Source organism: Saccopteryx leptura, chromosome 8, assembly GCF_036850995.1.
Source record: "Saccopteryx leptura isolate mSacLep1 chromosome 8, mSacLep1_pri_phased_curated, whole genome shotgun sequence".
In the NCBI taxonomy this organism is placed as follows: domain Eukaryota; kingdom Metazoa; phylum Chordata; class Mammalia; order Chiroptera; family Emballonuridae; genus Saccopteryx; species Saccopteryx leptura.
The window spans coordinates 68,042,390-68,067,775 of record NC_089510.1 but is presented as its reverse complement, the minus strand read 5'-3'; the positions used below and the strand labels follow the sequence as shown (position 1 = coordinate 68,067,775).

General features: G+C 40.5%; 1 protein-coding gene across 6 annotated transcripts in view; it reads left to right on the top strand.

Moving 5' to 3' along the window:
• Positions 1-25,386, top strand: part of MAP3K13 (mitogen-activated protein kinase kinase kinase 13) — a 175,499-nt gene that overhangs the window by 127,751 nt on the left and 22,362 nt on the right. For all 6 annotated transcript variants that reach the window (XM_066348049.1, XM_066348051.1, XM_066348053.1 and 3 more), the window contains exons 2-5: positions 5,681-6,240; positions 14,079-14,262; positions 19,851-20,042; positions 24,052-24,210. In XM_066348049.1, coding sequence (XP_066204146.1) covers positions 5,766-6,240; positions 14,079-14,262; positions 19,851-20,042; positions 24,052-24,210 — 1,010 coding nt within the window. In that variant the 5' untranslated portion in view covers positions 5,681-5,765. The remainder of the gene's footprint in view (positions 1-5,680; positions 6,241-14,078; positions 14,263-19,850; positions 20,043-24,051; positions 24,211-25,386) is intronic.

Below are 25,386 nucleotides of genomic sequence, written 5' to 3'. Positions count from 1 at the left end.
AATGCGTACGTTAAAATTGTAGTCATTTTTAGTCATACTGAAAACTTTATGAGGCAAAAATTTTCCAAAATTTTTGATTTACTCATTTTTATGATGTAAAACTCAAAATATGTTCTATTATAAAATGATCCTTTATTAGCAACATGGAAAATTTTATGTTATATAATAAACACAAGACTTTAGAAGCCATATGGCCACATCGCCTCTTCCATTCCTCCTTTTCTCTGTGCTGGACTCATCTTGGCACAAAGCCAAGGTAATTTCCAGAATTTGGCAGTGCCCTGGCAAACGCACAGCTGCTGCTGTCTCCAGCCCTTGCCTACTAATTTTGCACAAGCCACTTCCTCCTCTTGGTGCTGAGACGCTCCCAGGGCAGGGCTGTGTGCTTGGGGGGCAGCTGATGAAGCCCTTGTGTAAGGGGCGAGCGTCCCCTCACCTGCAGCCCTGCCACCTCGCCCTTTACGCTCTGCTCTTCTTTATCTTTTTTCCACTTGACTCTCAGTGTTTAAAAATTTTGCCTCATTTCCTTCCTTTCCCCTTCTAATAAATACTATTCTGACTTATTAATTAAAAGATCCAGTCAGTTCCCATGAGGGCACCGGAGCCAGACCCGGGCAGGGAGAGGAGCTGAGGGCAGAGACGAGGCAGCGGGGCTGCGGACGCTCCCTTGGGTGCACGCACCACCTTCCTCGCTGTGCGGTGGTGGGTGTGGTTGTGCACACAAACACCGGTGAGATTTAGATAGTTTCATCCTCCTACACTCTTCTGAAATGTAGAATCAGCTCCGATCATATTCGAGTACAGTCATGGCAATGATTTCTTTCCCTTTGTTCTTATGTCTCTCCATTTCTCTGAGGCCTTTGTTGGCTGAAAGTGGACTTGCTACTCTTGATGAACAGAGGCAAGCCTCTTTGACCACACATCTTTATGCACACCTTGAGCTGTCCCTTGCCCCTGCCCACTCTCAGAACAGGGCTGAATCTCCAATGGCTGGGTGGCCTGTCACTGCCCCATTGACAGGGGCAGGGGCTTGTACTTCTTTGGGGGGAGCTTTAGTGCATCTAGAATAACACTGAATTACTATTGCTTTTGTTATCAGTGGTCATACTATCATGGCTATTTGTTTCTCTTATCTGAATGAACAACCAGACTAGAAGAAGAGTTTAGGATGAGGAAGGGGACTCATCCCAGCTCTGCCACTACTTAGTTGTTATACTAAGTGATCAGCAATCTGTCTGAGGTTTGCTTCTTATGTGTAAAACAAGTGAGCTGGTCTGAATTCCTTGAAGGTCCCATTATTCCTTGATCTCTTTATATCAAATTGAATGTGCTGACCATACTGAAGTTCTCTTCTTTAGACATCCCCAATGCCAGTGGGAACAGGTCCACTTCACGTGCACCCTTAATCTCTTGGGAATGGGGAGACATTACAAAACAAACCATGCTTTTCTAACTTTTTGTGTGTGAGCCCATTCCTATATGATGTCATCAGGGAGAAACTCAGGATAAAACTGGACAGAACGGAAATTTACCAAGAATGAATATAAAATCCTGTAGTTTGATTCAAAGAACACATTGCATAAATAGATGTTTGGCTGAAATTCACATATACATTTGAGTATTTGCATTATCCTCAAGTCTGATGTGAGCCAATAGCATAATGGATACCCTGTGCGGTATAGGATAACTGCGTGTCCCAGCGGCCAAGGCAGCCTGGAAGGAACTGCTGAGGCAGTGGCAGGTCAGGTGTCTGGAGTCAGCAGTCTTCAGACAGAGAGCAGCAGAGCAAGGTTGGAGAGGCCAAAGGCAAGAGGCAGCTCAAGGTTGTGGCAGGAGATCAGCAATAAAGCAAAATGAGCGACGCAGTAATGTCAAAACTTAGAGATGAGCACAAAAGGAAGCAAGTGGGGAGGATGGGGCGGGGGCAGGGAGTCCATTCAGCAAACAGCTATTGCTGTAACAAATGAATCCAGCTTTTCTTTTTCTTTCTTTCCCTTTTCCCTCCAACCTTATATTCCCAGGCAGCTTCCCAGCCCCTAAATCTGTCCATGCCCTCGAACTTAAGTTAGCAGTCACTTCCCTGTCCTGGTGGCGTCTGCCTCCCTGCCTCTGCTAATGCTCTTATTCCCCCAACTTCCTTTCTTGTGTCCGAAACACATCTTTATTTCAAACATTCATCTCAAGTCCTGCCTTTTTCCTTCAGCCCAAGTTAACTATTCCCACCCCCATTATTGCTTTTCTTCTCAGAGCTCTACGTAAAAGAATATGGTACATTTGTCATGGGGGGGGGGCAGACAGGAGGTGACTCCCTCATGTAATTATTAACTCCTTAACTAGTTTGTAAGCTTTGAAAGGAAGGAACTGTGCCTTACAGAGACTATGGTACAGGGAAGAGTTTGGGGTTAAAGAAAAATAATCTGGTATTCAGTCCTGGCTCTGTGACCTTTAGCACCTACGTGTCACTAAAGGCTTTAGTCTCCTTTGAAAACAGAGATAATGATTCCATGCTCTGGCTTCCTTACACAGGGGATAAAATGTTTGGATCAAGATCAGAGGCCACAGTATTTTGTAACCTGTGAAGCATTCTAAGAAAGTAAGGAATTATCGTAAGAGGTGCCATCATGTCATAAAAAAAGACAAGGAAATTTAGGAATCTGAACTTTCAGTTAGATTTTAACTTCTACTCTGCCACTTACTCCATATATGGCCTTAGAAAAGTTTCTTCTCTATAAAATGGTAAGACACTCTTATAGGGATTATTAGTGTTGGAGCTAGTTTATACACAAATTTTTAAGAGCCAATTGTCAAATATTTAGTAACTTTGCAAGCAGGTTGTTAAATTGTTATTAGCTTGAAATCTGCCATGATGGGTGTATTTTTTTCAGGGAAAACACACACTACAAATTGGATTGTTGGAGTTTTTTATGAAGAGCTGGTTTACCAGCACATTGCTGAATTATGTAAACAGGGCTCTATAAATTGTAAAGCTCACCTGACCAGTGGTGACAGTGGATAGAGTGTCAACCTGGGACACTGAGCTTTATGGTTTGAAACCCCAAGGTTGCCAGTTTGAGCATGGGCTCATCTAGCTTGAGCTGTGGGGTCACTGGCATGAGTGTGGACTCATTGACATGATCCTGTCATCGCTGACTTGAGCCCAAACGTTGCTGGCTTGAAGCCCAAGGTTGCTGGCTTGGCTGGAGCCCCCTCCCCTTCAAGGCACATATGAGAGGCAATCAATGAACAACTAAAATTGCCGCAACTATGAGTTGATGCTTCTCATCTCTCTCCTTTCTTTTCTCTCTCACTAAAACAAAACAAAAACAAAACAAAACAAAAAACCCTGTGAAGCTCTTTGTCTTAATTATCATTAAAAGTAGTCATGACAACAAGGAAGGGTCTGTGTCCACAGAGCCTGGTTTACTGCATGGCACAGCTCTTAGCACATATTTAATAAATACATCTTTAATTTAAACCGAGTTCACCCTTGATTATTTTGATACTTCTTCCCCTGAGCTAAAAGAGCACCCATCTTTATCTTTCTTCAAACCCCTTTCTACAAAGTGCCTTTTAAAAATCAGATAAACAAAAATAAAAGCCTGATTCAGTGCATGACACACACAGTAGGCTTTAAAACCTTTATGGCTATAACTGAGCTAATTACATTCTTTCCAAATCTTTTCTCTTGATAATTTAATTCTCAGTTAATGACATTGCTCATCTATCCATTATCTTAAGTAAGTAGGCTGAAAGTTATTCTTCTCTTCCTTTTCCTTACCCACCCCTATGTCTGATCAATCACTAGATCTTACCAGTTCTGCCTCTTAAGCCTGTCCCCTCATCCTCATTGCCTGTTTCCTGGTTCATAGACAGCATCTTCTCATTGGGTCCTCACGTGGCAGAAAGACAAGGAGCTCTTTGGGATCTCTTTTATAACATCACTAATCCCATTCATGAGGTGCTCACTCTGATGACCTACTCACCTTCCAAAGGCTCTACCACCAAATATCAACACAATGGGAATTGGGTTTCAACATATGAATTTGGGAGAGATACAAACATTCAGTATATAGCAACATATTAATGCAGAATGCTGGGAATATCTTGAAAAACATGACAATATAACCACCTCCACCATCCTCCCCCACTCAGTTTAACCACCTAGAATTAACTATTGTTAATTCTCTTTTTTTCTTTTTTAAATTTCTGTTGACTTCATTAGGGTGACATTGGCTAATAAAATTAAATAAGTTTCAAGTATACAATTCTATAATACAGTATCTGTATGCTGTGTTGTATGTTCGCCACCCCAAGCCAAGACTCCTTCATCACCATTTATCACCCCTTTGCCCTCTTCCACCTCCCTCACCGCCGCTCTCCTTCTGTTCATCACCATACTGTCTGTGTCTGTGAGGTTTTTTTTCTTAATCCCTTCCATTTTTTCACCCAGTCCCCTGAGCCCCCTCTCTTCTGACAGCTATCAGTCTGTTCTCTGAGTTTATGAGTTTGTTTTTATTTTTTTTTTGTTCATTTTGTTCATTACATTTCACATATGTAAAGACATATTTGTCTTTCTCTGACTGGCTTATTTCACTTAGCATAATACAGACAGTCCTTGGGTTATAAATGAGATAAGTTCTATAGGTTTGAAAATGTTTAAGTATTTGTATACACAGAAAGGTAAAAATAAATACTATGTTAAGACAAACATCTGTCTAAGTTACATTTAATAGGTAAATGTACCTGTTCCAACTTACATACAAATTCAACTTAAGAACAAACCTATAAGACCTATCTTGTTCATAACCCAGGGACTTCCTCTACTTTCCAGGCCCATCCATGCTGTCACAAAGGGTAAGATTTCCTTTTTATGGCCAAGTAGTATTCCATTGTGTAAATGTACCATAGCTTTTCTAGCCACTGGGCCGTTTCCAAATTTTGGCTATTGTAAATAATGCTTCAGTGAACATAAGGGTGCATATTTCTTTTGAATTAGTGTTTTTGAGTTTCTTTGGAGATATACCTAGAAGTGGAATCACTGGGTCATAAGGCGGTTCCATTTTTAATTTTTTTAGGGCTCTCCATACTGCTTTCCACAGTGGCTGCACTAACCTGTATTCCAACAAAGAAGTCATGAGGGTCCCCTTTTTTCCATATCCTTGCCAGCACTTTTTTTCTTTATTTACTGGTAATAACCACCTGACAGGTGTGAGAAAATATCTCATTGTGGTTTTTTTAAATTAAATTTATTGGGGTGACATTAGTTATTAGAATCATATAGGTTTCAATTTTACATTTCTGTGAGACATGATCTGTAGATTGGAGTGTGTACCCACTCCCCAGTCAAATCATCTTATTGTTAATTCTTTAGCTGTATCCTTCCAGTCCTTTTTCTTATATATGTGTTTGTGTATCCTTTGAAATAAATTTTAAAACAGTTTATGTTGTATATATTGCTCTATCCTGTATATTAATTTGTCATGGGCATTTTCTCATGTGAATAAATACTCTTTCACAGCATGATTTTTAAATTGCTGCACAGTATTTATTCCATTATGTGGATATACACCACTGTTTAACTGATCCCACTGTTTCAATGTCTTTATTATTATAAGCAGAAGTGTAGTAGTGCTAATGAGTAAAGAAAGGGTGATCTCATGTCCTCCTCTGGTTTCCCCAGGTTTTGGAGCCTTCTCTTACATCAGAGCTCTATTCAAATAATCCTCTGAGTGTCATCTCAGGACCTTGGGCACACTCATGGCACGATGGCTGACCCTCAGGAGCACCTGAGCTGCTCCTCCTCTCTACACGTAACCTCCAGTGAAAACAAAACCTTCAATGCACTACAAGATGAACTCCCACCAGTGGGGAGCCTCCTTTCCCCCAAGCTCCTTAAGGACCAGCAAGAAAAAGGGGTGGTGCAAACAGAGCCCACTGAGGGCCTGAACAGCCCCATCGCCACAACAGTGTTGACCAGTGTAAGCGAGGATTCCAGGGACCAGTTTGAGAACAGTGTTCTTCAGCTAAGGGAACAAGATGAATCAGAAATGGCCATGTCTCAGGGGAACAGCAACACTGCAGATGGAGAGGGCATGAGTGGAACTGAAGACATCAAGATTCAGTTCAGCAGGTCGGGCAGCGGCAGCGGTGGGTTTCTCGAAGGATTGTTTGGATGCTTACGGCCTGTGTGGAATATCATAGGGAAGGCATATTCAACTGATTACAAGTTACAGCAGCAAGGTAAGCTATAGTGTGTACCTGGAAGATATTTCTTGTGTAAACACACCATCGCCATTAACTGGGTAAACTTTGACCTGTGAGTAAATTAAAGAACTAGTGCAGCCCTGGCCGGTTGGCTCAGTGGTAGAGCGTCGGCCTGGCATGCAGAAGTCCCGGGTTCGATTCCTGGCCAGGGCACACAGGAGAGGCGCCCATCTGCTTCTCCACCCCTCCCCCTCTCCTTCCTCTCTGTCTCTCTCTTCCCCTCCCGCAGCCGAGGCTCCATTGGAGCAAAGATGGCCCAGGCGCTGGGGATGGCTTTTTGGCCTCTGCCCCAGGCTCTAGAGTGGCTCTGGTCGCGGTAGAGCATCGCCCCCTGGTGGGCAGAGCGTCGCCCCCTGGTGGGCGTGCCGGGTGGATCCCGGTCGGGCGCATGCGGGAGTCTGTCTGACTGTCTCTTCCCATTTCTAGCTTCAGAAAAATACAAAAAATAAAAATAAAAAATAAAAAAGAACTAGTGCCAAATGAATACCCATATCAATATCCCATAGACTTTCTGAATGGAACAGACTCACATTTGGTTGGGGCTTTTTCGGTTCTAAGCCCATCGTTTATGGTTGTCCAGTCCAGTGGTGCCCAAAGTAGAGTCCAGATAAGACCATCCACGTGTTATAAGGAAGAAAATGTTAGAGCATCTGTTCCTTTTATCTCATCATTTTAAATTTCTATTTTGATGCATGTTTTTATATGTTATATTTGGTATGTTAATAAAGTTGTGCCAATATCTAATTTATAAATAAATTGCATAATATTTTCAAATTAAAAATATTATTTTGAAAGTTTACAAAATCAAAAAATCTGAGGGCCACTGGACTAATCCAACATCAGAGAGCACACAGGGCACTGCCCGTGACTGCAGGCCTGAGCTGGGTGCTGATGAAAGGAATTTCTTTCTTATAGTTCAGGCACAGAAAGCTCACATTCTGAGGAAAGACAAATATCTAAACATCCTTGAGAAATATCATTTCTAGATTCCACTATTCTTTAAAAAGTAAGTTTTTAACTCCCATCATTGTGTAACATGTATATTCATATATTCCAATTCAAGCATTATGATTTTGAAGTGAACACATGGCCCTAGTGTTCTTTATAACTTTATTTATGATTTTTAAAAAAATTTCTATTCCTCACAGACTCTAATGTGAGTCTGTTCCATTCAGATATTATAATAAAGTAATATCTGCAGAAAATTTGGAACATACAGGTAAGTTCCCCCCCAGAAGTTAAGGTAATCTGTGATCCCCAGTATCCCGAGAATAACTACCGTTAATGTTTTTGGTATATTATGTTAGTCTTTCTGTGTGAGGATATGTGGTATATGTGCCCTTAAAAAAATAGTCTTACTATTTTTATGATGTTCACATCATAATGTGAACATTTCTCGTATCATCAAATATACTTCATCAGCATCATTTTTAATGGCTGCCTAATATTAAATTGTGTGAACAATTTGTTCACTATTTTTAGTGATTATAAGCCACACTGCAATTTCTATTACTTAATTTTTGCACATATATTTGATTACTCCTTATGATAAATTCATAGAAGAGGAATGGTTGGGTTTAAAAGGTTCGCTGCTTTTAAGGCCTTTGATACATACTTTGTAGCCTTGTATAAATGATTCAGTTGTTATGAGATCTCTCATTTAAAATTTTTGGAAAGGAAAAATATGGGCCAGAAATAAGACTGTTTTATTTATTTTATAACTCGGTCTTGGACTCTGTGACCCTCCCTTAAAAGTATATTCATTTCTTTTCTTCAGGACTGTTGACAGCTTTTGTACAACAGCCAGACAGCATTAGTCACCATTAATCACTTTGCCCATGCATTCTGTTTTTCCTGTTTGAGAAATACTTATCCTAAACCAATACCAACCTCTCCCTCTACCCTTCTCCACAAGTGGTTGGAATTCACTGGTATATCTGTCAATGCCACACATACTTTTCAGGATTTGTGAACCACAGCCTTCATTCTTGCTCCATGCAGAAATTCTGTCAGTACCTACATTTTGTCTGTCTGTCTGTCTGTGTCTCTAGCCTTTTCATACATACTCTCATACTCTGCACATCTCACCTTTTCCTCCCTCCATGATCTTAAGGTTTCAAGGAAATTAAAAAATCATTTCTTGTCACTATAAGGTTGGGGACTCCTCTGTTACACAGTCTTATTATTTCTTCAATTAGGAATTTTTTTTATAATAATTTTATTTTTTTAATGGGGCGACATCAATAAATCAGGATACATATATTCAAAGATAAAAAGTCCAGGTTATCTTGTCTTTCAGTTATGTTGCATACCCATCACCCAAAGTCAGATTGTCCTCTGTCATCTTCTATCTAGTTTTCTTTGTGCCCCTCCCCCTCCCCCTTTCCTTTTCCCTTTCCCCCCTCCCCCCCATAACCACCACACTCTTATCAATGTCTCTTAGTTTCACTTTTATGTCTCTCCTACGTATGGAATAATGCAGTTCCTGTTTTTTTCTGATTTACTTATTTCACTTCGTATAATGTTATCAAGATCCCACCATTTTGCTGTAAATGATTTGATGTCATCATTTCTTATGGCTGAGTAGTATTCCATAGTATATATGTGCCACATCTTCTTAATTAGGAATAAAGATAAGCACAAAGAGGAAAGAAAATGATTTATCATTCCTCAATCCAGAGATAACTGCCTTTAATTTATTATTCTCTAGAATTTCCCTCTTTCATGCTTAGACACAAAACCTACAACTATCTGCTTAAGTGATAAACTGCATTTTATTTTTAGGGTGTTAACTTGTCCAGTCTCATAATTATTCAATATTTTGGTGGCAAGTATAAGGTGTCAGAATCCAAATGCAATGTTGAAGTTCAGACACATTAAGAGGCATGTTCTGTGTCTATGGAAAGAAGCCTTTAATTTTTTTTTTACCTACAAACTTGTATTTAACTTGTCTTCCAAATGATTATGTGACATGCAGAAAGGCTTATTGCAGGAATAAATAAGAAATGGGCCTGGTCAGCTTAAGCTTATAGGGACAGAGCAGCTGCCTAACTCCTCAGCAGATGACAAGGTATCCTACGGTGGGCGGTGTTGCTGTGGGCTGTGAAGGAGATTTGCTAGCCAGACACTACATATAGTTTTGTCCTTGTCAGCTCTGGGATCAGGGAGGTAATCTTTAATCCTGGATTACAGTCAACCAAAGGATAGCACATGTAACAGATGTGTTCCTGCATTTGGTACTTATGAGGAAATTTCACTAGATTTTAAAAAATTTTAATGATGTCCTCATCTCCTATTTAGTTTGTTGGTAGTGAAGTCCAAGTAAGGTAGTATTATGTGTGATTGCAATCTTTTATTTCCAAATAGTTTCCAGTCTCAAAGCAAGTGTTGTGATAGGTTTGTCAGAATAAACAAAGGAGAATTTATGCATTAAAGTGGGTGGGCATGTGGCTTTTTCTCAGTAGCAGGAATCGGGGTGGATTTTGGAATTAAGATAGTAGTCATAGTGATGAATCAGAGAGAAGACAAAAGCTGGGGACGAGTAGCAATGGGACAGATGTCAAAGCAGCAGAAAGTCTGGAGCTGACCCTGAGGGAGCACAGACAGTTTCTATTGTTAGGAGGTTAATGATCTCGCTCATTAGTGATCTAGGCCCCCAATTTTTCACATTGTTATTGCTACTTTTTTTTCCTACTATTTTTCTGTTTCTTGCCTCCTTACTAGATATGACAGGGACATTTTGGACAGGGCAAGAAGACTAAATCACATCCATCGATTTTACTTTTTACAATTAGTTCTAGTAAAAAGATGGATTCAAAGATGGTTGAAGTGTTATTTTATTTTATACTTTGTATTCTTGAATTACCGATGCTATTCCCTTTATTGTTTCACAGATAATTAAGACTTGGCTGAATAATGCATGCATGAGCTACTGCTGGTAGAGGAATATTTTATTCATTATAATATCCTCAACCTTTGATATCTGAGTTCCAGAGTTGTATTTTAATAATTTCATTTATTTCTCATTCTATAAAGATACTTAATAATAGACACTATTTATTAAAAATATAGTAAATTACAATGTGACTGTTGTAAAATGGTATGAAAAGAAAGGGTTATTTAACAAATTATTTTGAAATCACTAAATAACAACATGGAAAAAATTAACTTAAATCAGTCCTCACATCATACATCAAAATAAATTCAAGATGGATGTAAAGGTTAAACTTTTAAAAAATCAACTATAAGTCAACTCTTAGATATAAAGTAGCCAGTAGAAGAAATTACAAAGGAAATTTCAGCAAACCCCAAAAATATTTTGATCAAAAAATAATAAAATGTAATGAAAAGGGCTTTTGTAAAAAACAAAACAATGACAACAAAAGAAACATTCTCTTCATATTTTCGTCATTTTTTTTAGCAAGAGAGAGAGAGCACGCGTGTGAGAGAAGAAGGGAGAGAGATGAGAAGCATCAACTCCTAGTTGCAGCACTTTAGCTGTTCGTTGATTGCTTTCTCATAAGTGCCTTGACCAGGGGCTCCAGCCAAGCCAGTGACCCCTTGCTCAAGCCAGTGACCATGGGGGTCGTGTCTATGATCTCACACTCAAGCCAGAGACCCCGTGCTCAAGCTGGTGAGCCGGTGCTCAAGTTGGCAACCTCAGGGTTTCAAACCTGGGTCCTCACCATCTCAGGCTGACGCTCTATCCACTGTGCCACCGCCTGGTCAGGCTCTCTTCATACTTTCAAATAAATAGAGAGGAACCTCCTTTAAGTTTATGAGAAGTACAAGACCCTAGTAGATAAATGGACAAAGGACAAATTTCACAATCATACAAAGTACATGTATTAAACAAATGTAAAGAAAATATTCTATATCACTAGCAATTAAAGTAGCACTAACTTGTAAAACACTTTTATACCTAGTTAAATTAACACCAAAAAGTAATTGGCAGTATTCATGGCTGGCAGAGTTGTTGTCAAAGGGACATGCATTGCTGCTGTCAGCAAAAACTAGCAAAATTGTTTTGGAGAGCCATTTGGAGTACCTATATACCAAGATCCAGGAAACAGTACTCTTTAACCTAAGGACTGAGTTTGAGGAAATGATATAAAGAAGGAAAAAAGTATTTTAATTTCAAATTTAAATTAGAAACAAAATGGTAGAAAGACTTAAGTATTAAAAAGGGATGAGGGCACAGTAAACAGCTATTAAAACTTATCATACACCTGACCTGTGGTGGCGCAGTGGATAAAGCGTCGACCTGGGATGCTGAGGTCGCCGGTTCAAAACCCTGGGCTTGCCTGGTCAAGGCACATATGGGAGTTGATGCTTCCTGCTCCTCCCCCCTTTCTCTCTCTCTCTCTCTCTCCTCTAAAATGAATAAATAAAAAATTTAAAAAAAGAGAAAAACTTATCATAAAAACTATATTAATGCATAGGAAATACTTAATACATGAAAAAGAAAAAATTACACATTACATACAATTTTTACATAGCTGTATACATATAAACAAAGACTAGAAGAGAAGATGAAAACTGAATATGATGTGGAATATCAGCTAAAATACATGTTTTTCTGGTTTTCTGATATTTTCTAATGTTTCTAGTACTTAATGGTAAATAAAGATTGAGTAAAACTCAACAAAAATTAGGTGTCAGTTCTGCCAAACCGGGGTGAACCAGCTGAGTCCCACCGCGGGAAGCACGCCCATGATATAAAACCACCTTTGCTATAATTCTTTCTGCTCTGTGTGCGCTTGGGGCAGAGGCCAAGGAACCATCCCCAGCGCCCGGGCCATCTTTGCTCCAATGGAGCCTTGGCTGCGGGAGGGGAAGAGAGAGACAGAGAGGAAGGAGGGGTGGGGGTGGAGAAGCAAATGGGTGCTTCTCCTATGTGCCCTGGCCGGGAATCGAACCCGGGTCCCCCGCATGCCAGGCCGACACTCTACCACTGAGCCAACCAGCCAGGGTCTGTGTGCTTATGTTTTGAAGATCATGTTTTCACCATTGTGATGAGAAGCCACATTTTATTAAGATTCTACAGAATTTCTTTTCTCTTAAAGTAGGAAAAATTCTAGCAGAGGAAAATGTAGTTTTCTTCTAGGTACTGATGAACTCTTTCTGCTCTTTTTTCACATGGTAAATGGTGAGTTGATTTGCTTTCAAGACCAAAATATCTTCAAAGCTATCTCAAGACTACCTGGTTCAATGTTCTGCAAAGAGAAGCGTTTTAGTGATCAGTGATCCAACAAGAATTCTCATAACCTTTAGCATTGCAGTCCTCCTCTCCTCACTCTGGGGGGCTCCTAGCCCTTTGATGCTCACTTCTTACCAGTGCAGTGATAGTGCCCCGGCCAGAGGGGGGACAAAGAGAAGGATCCATGGATTATATTAAGTTTCACAAGATTAAAGCACAGATTGATTGAACTTTTGAAGTGCTTTATTTTAAATGGCATTTAATTCATTATAAGATAATATATACTCACAGTTAAATTTTTTTAATACAGAAAAGGACAGAGAACAATATGAATCACTAATAATACCACCACTTAGAAATGACTCCTGAGGCCCTGGCCGGTTGGCTCAGCGGTAGAGTGTCGGCCTGGCGTGCGGGGGACCCGGGTTCGATTCCCGGCCAGGGCACATAGGAGAAGCGCCCATTTGCTTCTCCACTCCCCCCCCTCCTTCCTCTCTGTCTCTCTCTTCCCCTCCCGCAGCCAAGGCTCCACTGGAGCAAAGATGGCCCGGGCGCTGGGGATGGCTCCTTGACCTCTGCCCCAGGCGCTAGAGTGGCTCTGGTCGCGGCAGAGCGACGCCCTGGAGGGGCAGAGCATCACCCCCTGGTGGGCAGAGTGTGGCCCCTGGTGGGCGTGCCGGGTGGATCCCGGTCAGGCGCATGCGGGAGTCTGTCTGACTGTCTCTCCCCGTTTCCAGCTTCAGAAAAATACAAAAAAAAAAAAAAAGAAATGACTCCTGTTACATTTTTGGTGCAAAAAAATAAATTGATCTCTAAGAAAAAGAGAAAGTTGAAAATATTGCATGTTGTGAGTAAATATGACTAATGACACGTGGTTACTTCACAAGAGGCGGTGTGGTATAGCGGATAAAGAACAGTCCCTGAAATCAACCAGTTCTGGAGCTTTGGGCCCAGTTCTGCCACTTACCATCTATTGACATTGGGTAACTTAACCACTGCGTATCTTAGTTTCTCAACTTTAAATAACCAAAATAAGGCCAAACTTGTAGGATTCTCATAAGGATTAAGCACATGAGATATGTTAAGCACTATACTAGTGTCTGGCATATAGTAACTACTAAATAAAAGGTAAATACTAATACAGGTATTATCCATAATTAGGTTCTTAAGAGAGTATCATTGAAAATTCACTCAGCAAAGATCAACTGAACATCTGACTAGAAATTTGAAGAGGAATAAAACAGCACTTAGAATGGGTGATGGGGTAGGGATAGTGGCATAGAGACAGACAAGTGAATAGACAGAACATGCAAGCTTGAAGTGAGGAGGTAGGAATGTCAGTATGTGTTTTGTTTGAAGGAGAGTAATTGTAGATTTCTGATCTGCTTGATTTCATTGGTTAAAAATTGACACAAATGAATACATGGGAATATCTGATCTATAGTATCAAGGCCCACAGATAGGTTCTATCTTTTGGTGATTTACCAGGTGGGAGACAAAAGGAAGAGGTCATTTTGGGTGATGGTAAAGTTGTTACCTTTAAAATAGCCTTGTAGAACAGTCCCTAAGCAAATTTCAAGACCTTTTTAAGCTTGTTTCTCACTTGCGTGCCTAGATACTTGGGAAGTGCCATTTGAGGAGATCTCAGAGCTGCAGTGGCTGGGTAGTGGAGCCCAAGGAGCTGTCTTCCTGGGCAAGTTCCGAGCGGAGGAGGTGGCCATCAAGAAAGTGAGAGAACAGACTGAGACGGATATCAAGCATTTGAGGAAGTTGAAGCACCCTAACATCATCGCTTTCAAGTAGGTCAAGGCTTTTTTTTTAAAGAAATAGAGAAATTTTCTTTCCCTCAATATATACATATAAATTCATGCTTTGAATTACTCTATAGACTAAGCACTGCACTAGCTGCTTTGCTGGATACCAAAAAACTATTAAACTAGAGTCATGTCGCTAAGGTGTTTATTATCTAGAAGTCCTTTTAGCCAGAGGATGCCCTGCTTGGAAAGGGTGCATATGGGACAGAGAGTGAGAAAATGCTTCCTGCCAAACACAGATCTGCTAAATCCAACCTCATTTATCAATAGGATGACAGGGTCACCTCCAGATAACCTAAATGTCCTAAAATTCAGTTAAGAAAAAAAAGCTACCATCTAAGTGATCAGAGAACACTTTGTTCCTGTGCTATAGATGTGCTTTTTATTAGTTCCTATCAGCATCCCTCCTTCAATGTTAACTGGTAATAACAGGTACCGTCAGAGCATTCCTCCCTGCCTCGTTGTTGGCTAGGTCGCTTTTCAAACACTCAGCTTTCTAAATCGAATGATACAGAGTAATTGATGATAGTAAGTTTTGTGCTTGTTTTCATTTCACAAACTAGTTGTTTTCAAGATCTTTATAGTTTAGACCAACATTTTCATATTATTGGCAGGAATCCCTAGCAAAAGAGGGAAACTTAAAGGTAAATTAGTGGAAATCACCACATTTGGCAGTGCTGAGCTCTAAATATACACAATCTCTTCTGCCTTGAGTTCCCTCTTACAGCTTTCAAATTGTGCCCTAGGCTTGAGCAAGTGAATGGAAAGTGGCTTTAGAAAAAGAAACAGGAGGAACAGAAACAGTAGCCTTTAGGTGGAATGAAAGTGTAGAAACTAGCCTGACCAGGCAGTGGTGCAGTGGATAAAGCGTCGGACTAGGATGCCAAGGACCCAGGTTCGAGACCCCACGGTCGCCAGCTTGAGCGAGGGCTCATCTGGTTTGAGCAAAAATTCACCAGCTTAGACCCAAGGTCACTGGCTCCAGCAAGGGGTTACTCGGTCTGCTGAAGGCCCGCAGTCAAGGCACATATGAGAAAGCAATCAATGAACAACTAAGGTGTTGCAACGCACAACGAAAAACTAATGATTGATGCTTCTCATCTCTCCATCCCTGTCTGTCTGTCCCTGTCTATCCCTCACTCTGGCTCTCTCTCTGTCTCTGTAAAAAAATAAAATAAAATAAAATATTTTTAAAAAAAAACAAAAAAATAATGATTGATGCGTTTCATCTCTCCGTTTCTGTCTGCCTGTCCCTGTCTGACTCTCTCTCTGTCTCTGTTAAAAAAAAAAAGTGTAGAAACTAGAACTTCTTTATATATTACTTTTATTATATTATTAATATAGTGTAATTAATATATTATATATTTTATTACATATACATGAAAAGAGTATGACCAATGAGGCTACAGTTAAAAGTGGAATAACTTATAAATCCCTCTTCCCTAAACTAGACGGAACTTCTCCCAGCTCCCAAGACGGATCCTTTCTTGATAAAATTCTCATTATATAGCTAAATATGTGGTGTAATCATTTTTAATTGGAACCACATCCCCAAAGTAAGGCTACGAAGGACAAAGTAAGATACAGGTTTTATATAATGAGTTCAAATGATTACTAAGGCTGAGTTTTGATCCTCTAACAAGACCTTTTATGGAAAGAGAGAAGGGTGTAAAAAGAAGAGACGCATTTAACTAGGATGCTAAATAGAGTGCTTGGATTTCTTTCCCTGTGGGAGGAACATCCGTGCAGAGGCAGAGAGCTCCAGCTGCTGTAGTGATTCTATCCCTGGTGGCCCTCGTTGGGCCAAGAGGATGTAAGACTAAAACAAGACACCCTAGAGACCAGCTCTAATCTTTCCAAAGATGATCAGTTCAAAAGACAATAGGAGGATTATTTCTAAGCAAACTACCAGAGACTCTCTTCTTTCTTTCATTTTATTTCACTGAGAGGATCTTCCCTCCCAGTCTGCTACACCATCCCAAATGAAAGGAAGGGCTTTCATTTAACTAAACATTGAAGCTCAGATCACTAGGGTGCTGGGTTTGAGAAACAGAACATTCTATAGATTAGCGTGGCCTTTTGGCCTCCTGAAATGAAACAGGTCATGCCTCCCAGGTAAGAGGGCTTTCCAGGCAGAATTGTGTCTTAAGAGGATGGGTATGAGAAGCTTTATTTTTCCTTCCTTTCTTCTCTTTCTTCCTTTTCCTTTGCAGCTTTTCTCCCCACCTCACCCTCTGACTCACCTACCTGTACATGCACTTTTCAGCATTTTGGACAAATATTGCCATGCTGGTGCCCAACTCTTTAAGCTGAAGGTACTTGATTAGTTTTTACCTCTGCATGGAAGACGATAGTGAGACTGTGTCCCTGGCCCATTACACACGCTCTTGAGGCTTGTGCAGTGTTATGTCTCAGTCATTTGTGCCATGTGTTGCCTGGCCAGTGAGTCGTTCAGGACCGTCTGGAAGACATGAAGGCCAGATTAGATTTTAGTACATCTCTCTGGACACGGGTTTCTGTGCTTATAGCTTCTTTTGAAGTAATAACCATTTACAGAAGGGAAAGAGTGAGGGAAGAATACTATATTCTTTTTTCTTCCAATTTTTTAAGGCAATCTCATAAGAAAATTCAACCTGACTGCTCCTAATGGAACTGAGTGCCAAGGGGAAGAAAAGGTGGAAATTAGAAGTGATTACAGCGCTGTTATTTATAGCTAGTCTGAAGCCTTGTCATAGTACAAGGCTGATGGAGTGATTGCTTCTCATTCGTTAGGGAGGATGAAAAGTGTGTACCCCATCGCTGCGAGACCCCTCCTGTCTGTGTGACAAGTTCAAACATAGTTGAACAGAATGCCAACTAGCTTCAAGCAAATATTTATTTTGATATTCTTAAGTGTATTACATTTTCCTGCCTTACTCATTATTCCTCTGTGATGAAAATTAAGTTGTCTCTTTGTAGTTGCTGTACACTCTTGCTCCACTGAGGTTTCCTAAAAGTCAAGTAACAGAAACTTGAAACAATTTTTTCATTAAAAATCAAGATTAGAATTCTGGGTAGCTTAAAAAATGGTGGAGAAATAAAAATATCTTTGTGGCATTTGACAGGCACATCAAAGCAGGGAAGATGAAGACTAATTACTTAATTTCTTTATAACTTGCTATTTATAAGACTTTCACATAATCACAAGCCATTATAGCCTTTAAACTCCTTCATCACTTATAACAGCCTAAGAGATAGAGCAGGAATTGATGGTTGGCTGAGGACTTCAGCTGGGTTTCTAGTAGGTAGAGTACTCTTAATAACAGAGGATCGGCCCTGGCCGGTTGGCTCAGTGGTAGAGCGTCAGCCTGGCGTGCGGAAGTCCCGGGTTCGATTCCCGGCCAGGGCACACAGGAGAAGCGCCCATCTGCTTCTCCACCCCTCCCCCTCTCCTTCCTCTCTGTCTCTCTCTTCCCCTCCCGCAGCGAGGCTCCATTGGAGCAAAGATGGCCTGGGCCCTGAGGATAGCTCTGTGGCCTCTGCCTCAGGCGCTAGAATGGCTCTGGTTGCAACAGAGAGATGCCCCGGATGGGCAGAGCATCGCCCCCTGGTGGGCGTGCCAGGTGGATCCCGGTCGGGCGTATGTGGAAGTCTGTCTGACTGCCTCCCCGTTTCCAGCTTCAGAAAAATACACACACACACACACAAATAACAGAGGTTCACATATGGTAATTTTTCTTTTTTTCGTATCCTCAGAAACAAACCATGAATTAAAATTTATTATTTCCTCTTTTATAAGAAAACAGTATTAATATAGGCATCCCCGATATGCTTGTCTCTACTGAGGTTATAGACATAAAAAGGAGGCAGTGTGGTGCACTGAGTGGAGCATGGCTTTGAAGTTAAACAGACTGGATTTGAATCCCAACTGTCACTTGTTAGTTGTCTGACCTAGGATAAGTCACTGTCCCTCTCTGAACATTACCTGTAAAAGTGGAAAAGGTACTATCTATCTTACAATGGCATAGAACAGACTAAATAAAACAATTAAATAAACATGTAAACCTGCTTGACAAATAGATGTTCTTTCATGTTAGTGCCCCTCCTCCCATTCCTCGCCCCTGCACATGTCTGTGTGAAGGCTTTGTCTGCAAAGAAAGTCAAGGTGGCCTGACCAGGTGGTGGCACAGTGGATAGAACATTGGTCTGGGATGCAGAGGACCCAGAGGACCCAGGTTCAAAACCCCGAGGTCACCGGCTTGAGCACAGGCTCACCAGCTTAAGTGCAGAATTGCTGGCTTGAGTGTGGATCATAGACATGACCCCATGGTCACCGGCTTGAAGCCCAAGGTCGCTGGCTTGAGCCTGAAGGTCGCAGGATTAAGCAAGGGGTCATTTGGTCTGCTATAGCCCCCAGCTAAGGCACATATGAGAAAGCAGTCAATGAACAACTAAGGAGCCACAACAAAGGACTGATGCTTTTCATCTTTCTCCTTTCCTGTCTGTCTGTCCCTCTCTTTTCCTCTCTGTCTCTCTCTCATTGAAGAAAGAAAAAGAAAGTTTAGGTAAAGTTTAGAACTATTTGTCAGACTTGCTATGGCCATCTAGGCCCTGTGGTAGACAGAAAAGAACGTGAAGCCCTCTCTCTTCAAAGAGCCTGTAATCTCTATCAGGAGAGAAAAAATCGCATGTAAAAAACCATGGCTGCCTGACTTGAGGTGGCTCGGTGGATAAAGCATTGATCTGGAATGCTGGTGCCAGTTGAAACCCCGGGCTTGCCAGGTCAAGGCACATACAAGAAGCAACTACTATGAGATGATGCTTCCTGCTTCTCCCCCCACTTTCTCTCTCTCTCCCTCTCTAGAAATCAATATATTAATTAAAAAACAACAACTCATGGCTGCTATGTGGCATTGGAATTTAGAAATGAGGAAGAGCTCTCTGGACTGGAATGATCAGGCAGGGCTTCATGGGAAGATGTAGGAACTGATGGAAATACAGGTTACACAGATGTGTGTAACACATTGTATAATGTTATGTTTATTCTAAACAGAAATGTTTTCAAAGATTATGTAATATAGAAAATTGATTTTTTTTTAAAATCATTCCAATTATTATAGTTGTCCTAAATTTGAGTAATTTAAAATTTAGCAAATAATTATAAAAATAGCAATATCTTAAATTCTCTCTTTCTGCGTATTATATATAAAACCCTCTATTTAATTTTAAAAGGAAGATATTTAAATTATTCTTAATAGTGTAAAGCAAGAAAATACTCAGCCCATGCAAAGCCTCAGGAAAGGGTGCTTTGTGTCCCAGAATGGCATGGACCTACCAGATACAGCATAGCATATACAGATATCTGCAGTGATCAAAACAAACTAAGATTGTCTATATGCCTAGTAAAGAAACCTGTAGACCAGAGGGTTTTTAATGCTTATATAAGAATCCAATGCATTTTAAAAATAATTTGGGTAAAGAATTAGTCTTAATGGTTACATTTATAAAATATTCCTAAAATATAAGTATGTATGCATATATGTTTGTTTCTGTGTGTGTACTTATTTATGTACATATTTGTGTTTTCTTTAAAGGGGTGTTTGTACTCAGGCCCCATGTTACTGTATCATCATGGAATACTGCGCCCATGGCCAACTCTACGAGGTTCTGCGAGCAGGCAGGAAGGTCACACCTAGACTCTTAGTAGACTGGTCCACGGGGATTGCAAGTGGAATGAATTATTTGCACCTTCACAAAATTATTCATCGTGATCTCAAATCACCTAAGTGAGTACTGGAGCTGATTTTTCAGCTATTTGGTTTTATTGCTTTGAAATAAGGAACTCTATCAACCATAGTTGAAGTTTTCAGACACCATACTTTTGTTTCAGTTTAAATCAGCACAGTAGGCAATGCTATTTGTGTATCTTATGGATTATTATTGACCTACTTACTTATCTCTATGGCAGATATGTTCAGGCACCTAGCAGTAGTTTTCTCTTTTTGTCACTTTTTAGTTGTACAACATGAAACAATTCATTATCTGAAGTACTCACCTTTCATCATGTTGAATAATGCCAAACTTCCTCACATGAAGGCTAGATTTGTTTTCTTGGTGTGTTTCCAGAAAAACATCTCTTAAAACTAAGTTTCAGAAATGTATTTAATACAATCAGATAAAAGTGAATGAGTAGCCTGACCAGGTGGTGGCGCAATGGATAAAACATAAGCCTCGATGCTGTTTGAAATCCCGAGGTCGCTGTTTGAAACCCTGAGGTGGCTGGCTTACACACGGGCACATCCAGCTTGAGCATGGGCTCACCAGCTTGAGCGAGGGATCGCCGGTTTCAGCGTGGGCCCATAGACATGACCCAAAGGTCGCTGGCTTGAGCAACGGGTCACTGGTTTGCCGCCCCCCCCCCCCCCATCAAGGCACATGTGAGAAAGCAATCAATGAACAACTAAGGTGCCACAAGTATGAGTTGATGCTTCCCATCTCTCTCCCTTTCTGTCTGTCTGTCCCTGTTTATCCCTTTCTCTCTCTCTAAAAATAAAAACTAAATAAATAAAATAATGGATAAAAAAAACAGAGGCAAAGAGAAAATAAAAACATTAGAACTAAAGCTTGTTCACAAAATATGTATCATGAGATTCCATACAGTTATTAGAGGTGGACTACATATTTGCTTTGAGTTTTCTAGAGTCTAAGCAAAAAAAGAAAGAAATAGTTATAAGGTTCACAGTGACCATAAGAAAAATACAGCCTGACCTGTGGTGGTGCAGTGGATAGAGTGTAGACCTGCAATGCTGAGGTCACCAGTTCGAATCCCTGGGTTTGTCCGGTTAAGACACATGCAACAAGCAACAAGCAAGCAATGAACAACTAAAATGAAACAAGTATGAGTGGATACTTCTTGCTCTCCCTAGCGGCTAGGGCCTAGCCTCTATAAAATCAATAACATAAAATCTTTAAAGAAAACATAAAAATACAAACATTATTTAAGAGAAGCAAAGTGTTTCTAGTAATCTCTGTTTTCAGAAAGACTCTTGACTACTAATAACCACTTTAAGAGGAGTGTTTATTCAGTTCCTCAAATTGCATAAAGGAAAGAAAGGAATTGATAAAGTATAATTATATTTAAGTATAAGTATATTTCAATGTGTGTCCTGTTTTTAAACATTATTTCTGTTATTCCTCATCACATTTTGGTTTAGAGAAGCAAACATATTTACATCTGCTCTTGTGATTTACAACATATTTTTATATCCATTATCACATCTGCTTTGATCTTGGCAAAAACTGTGTGGGATAGCCCTGGCTGGTTAGCTCAGTTGGTTAGAGCATCAGTCCAATATGCCAACGTTGCAGGTTTGATCCCTGGTCAGGGAACATATGGGAAGTGATCAATGAATGCACAACTAAGTGGAACAACAAATGAATACTTCTCTCTCTCTTCCTCTCTCTGTCTTTATAAGGTCAATCAATCAATAATAATAAAAAATATATGTATTAAAAAAAACTGTGTGGGATAGATGTGACAAGTATCATATTCTTATTTTATATAAGAGAAAGTAGGGCTCAGAGCCCAAAGCCATGGAGCTAGGACTTGAACCCAGAACTTTTGGACCAAAGACCACTGCTTCCTACATCATCCGTGAAGGTGAGGGATTCACAGGGGATCTTACCTCTGCTCCATGGAAGTTACAAATCAGTCCTTGATTATAAACTTCAAAGGAGCTCTTAATTATCACCATAGGTCTCAACCACATGTATTACAATCGTAAGCTCATTGAACAAGCTCCTCTTGCTTTACTGCAGATAACTTTATTATGTCATGTCCGTTCCTTCTGTCTACATTCTCAGCTCAGCCTGTTGCTTTTGTCATCTGCTACTTACACAGAAAATACTTGCCTGAGGCCTCTCTAAGTGGGCTTCTTTTGAATCACTTTATTCTCCATGAGAATTAATTTTATAGGAAGAAGTAAAAAAATTTTAGAATACATAAAAATCACACACTCCTGTCATTTAAAGATTAGAGTCAGTTGGTTGCCCAGTAAGCTTGTCCTTCTGTTATTAGTACCATCCTGACCCCCTGGCAGCCTGGCCTCTTCGGGTTCCAGGCTGACTTTGAAAAATCAAAGATCAATCTGGCTTTGTTGTAAAGAGAGATTTTACTGCCCACCATAAATCTTTAGGGTGTGTGACCTTTGTCTCAGAGAAGATTTCACGGAAGTGTCAACATCATGTCTTCTCTAGTACCCTCCCATGTCGAGCTCCTCTTGTCATGCCAACAGGGCCCTTACAGAGCAGTACAAAAGAGACAGAAGGGGAAGTTTCTAGTGTTTTTCCTTCTGGGGCTTATCACCCTTTCTGACTCCATGGTTTACGATACCATCAATTCTCCAATGATCTCAAATAGCCCGTGATATTTTAAATCCTTATGCATTTTCACCAAGACTAACACCATTAAATCAAAATTCCTAAATTATGTGAATTTTAATATCAGGTGCAAAACCAGGGCTTGGATGTGGATGAAGGTATTCTAAAGCAATTGTAAGCACTGAGCTGTTTGGTAAAGAGAGAGCTATGTGGCATTGCAGCAGAGGGGGGCAAATATGAAGTCTTCAGTTCAAACAGAAAGGAGGAGATAGACTGAGAAGTTTCCTTTTTTCCCACCATCTTGATTTTGGTACTATTAGAGTATTAAGCCTTCTTATTGTTAAAAATAGGACTCTACACCATTAAGCCTCTGAATCCCTAACTCACTGACATTCTGAAGTTCTAAACAGGCTATTTCAAGTAAACTCAGTCTAGTGTGTGAGGATGTTAATATGTTGGATTTACCTGGTACTAGATTGTGTTCATCTTTAAAGCTAGCAAAAGCAGTTTGCCCCAGGTCACATTTCAGATACCGGTAACTACCATGGAAATTAAAACATGAGTTGTATAGAATCCACTTAAGCTTAAATTTATTCCTGCTTTTCCTCATCAACATTAGTGGAATCCCAAGATATTTATCAGCCTTTTAATGTAATGAGTCTCTAGTGTCATGATCCCATGTGTGATTTTCGTTTAGTGCCATCATTTAAACAGTGTTTTAAAAGAAGTGGGATTTTTTTAGTGGGTTATCTAAGACTGGCAGGGTGGACACCAATATTAATTGAGCATGGGTGCTTTCCTTATTTAATTCAAACAAAAATTCTATGAGGTCATTAATACAGGCCCATTATCCCTTATCCAAAACTCTTAGAGTAGGATGATTTCAGAGAGGTAACGGTGCATTTACCTTACAACCCTAGCGAAGACTGGGGCAGCACCCAGTCATCAGCCACATTCATAGCAGATTTGCTATTAATAAATTGTGTAGCAAATCCTATGATAGTCACATAAAGTGGAATAAAGTGAGTCTGCTGTATATATATCTGAAAAAATAGTTATACACCATTTTCAGCTTTTTGCACCTTTGAGTTGTGGATAAGATAGTGTGAACTGAATTGTCTCCATCCTCCGGGTGAGAAAGCTGGCTTAGAAGAATGAAGAAAGTTGGCAAAGCTCACACAGTGGTGGAGGCGGACAAAACCAGGTGGAAAAGCCCACCAGGCTGTGCTGCCTCGCGAGTAGAATGGTGCAGTTTCTGGTGTATCACTGGTGTCCTAGTAATTCTGGAATTAGTAAGCTGAGTCAAAAGGTCGAGGGCAGCAAACTCTTCATGTGCCGATTTGAGACATGCTTTTTCATGAGTGGTGGTTTCATCATGTTTACTAATGATCTGGGTGTTCTCATTTCTTTTTAAAGTGTTTTAGTGACTCACACAGACGCAGTAAAAATTTCAGATTTTGGTACATCTAAGGAACTCAGCGATAAAAGTACCAAGATGTCCTTCGCTGGCACAGTCGCGTGGATGGCGCCAGAGGTGATACGGAATGAACCTGTCTCTGAAAAAGTTGATATATGGTGAGTTTCGCCACTGTGCCAACTAGAATGCCTGTACTCACTTTCACCCACTAGCATTTTTCTCCATCAACACTTCGACTTTCCCAAAGTCTGCTTTAGTGTTCTTCTGGTTGACTGCAGGCTCATGTTAGCTGAGCTGCCCCATTGCAATGATATATGGTAAGAAGGACTGGGATAGGAATTAGGGTAACTGTCCTTTCAGAAAATCTTTGGTTCTTAGAACCTTCAGAGAATATACTCAACCTTCTAGAAAATGGAAAGTTTACTTTAAATAACCATTTAGTATAAAAGTCTTCCTGGCCCTGGCCGGTTGGCTCAGTGGTAGAGCGTCGGCCTGGCATGCGGGGGACCCGGGTTCGATTCCCGGCCGGGGCACATAGGAGAGGCGCCCATTTGCTTCTCCACCCCCCCCTTTCTTCTCTGTCTCTCTCTTCCCCTCCCGCAGCCAAGGCTCCATTGGAGCAGAGATGGCCCGGGCGCTGGGGATGGCTCCTTGGCCTCTGCCCCAGGCGCTAGAGTGGCTCTGGTCGCGGCAGAGCATCGCCCCCTGGTGGGCAGATCGTCGCCCCTGGTGGGCGTGCAGGGTGGATCCGGTCGGGCGCATGCGGGAGTCTGTCTGACTGTCTCTCCCCGTTTCCAGCTTCAGAAAAGAAAAGAAAAGAAAAAAAAAAAAAAGTCTTCCTGAAACATATTACATAATTCTCACCTTCTTGAATAAAATACTTTAAACAAAATTTACCTGTTCTTGGTGACTCAGGCCATCGTAATATGTATCAGTGATCCACTGATGTGATATACTTCTGTGCTTTAGACCTACTTGAGTTGGACAGGGCTGTTTGTCCTTTTATGAAGCAGCCCTGTGGGCTACGCTATTTTGTTGTTGTTGGCCTTTTTAAAAATGTTTATCAATTTCCTCTAAGTCTTTGCCATTAACAGTGTATTTCCCTGTAGTTGCTTTTCTTCCATTCTTAAAATTGACTACTAATAACTTTTAGGCTTAAAACCAAAATAACAGCATATATTAAAATTGCATGTAACACCAGAGTAAATAAGATAAAGAAGAAATGTGGGATCACTTGTAATTTGGGTAATTATTATAAACGTGTCCTTCTCAGAGATTATACCAATTTATGTTTCCAACAGAAATGTATAAAAATATCTTCTCAGTTTTACCAA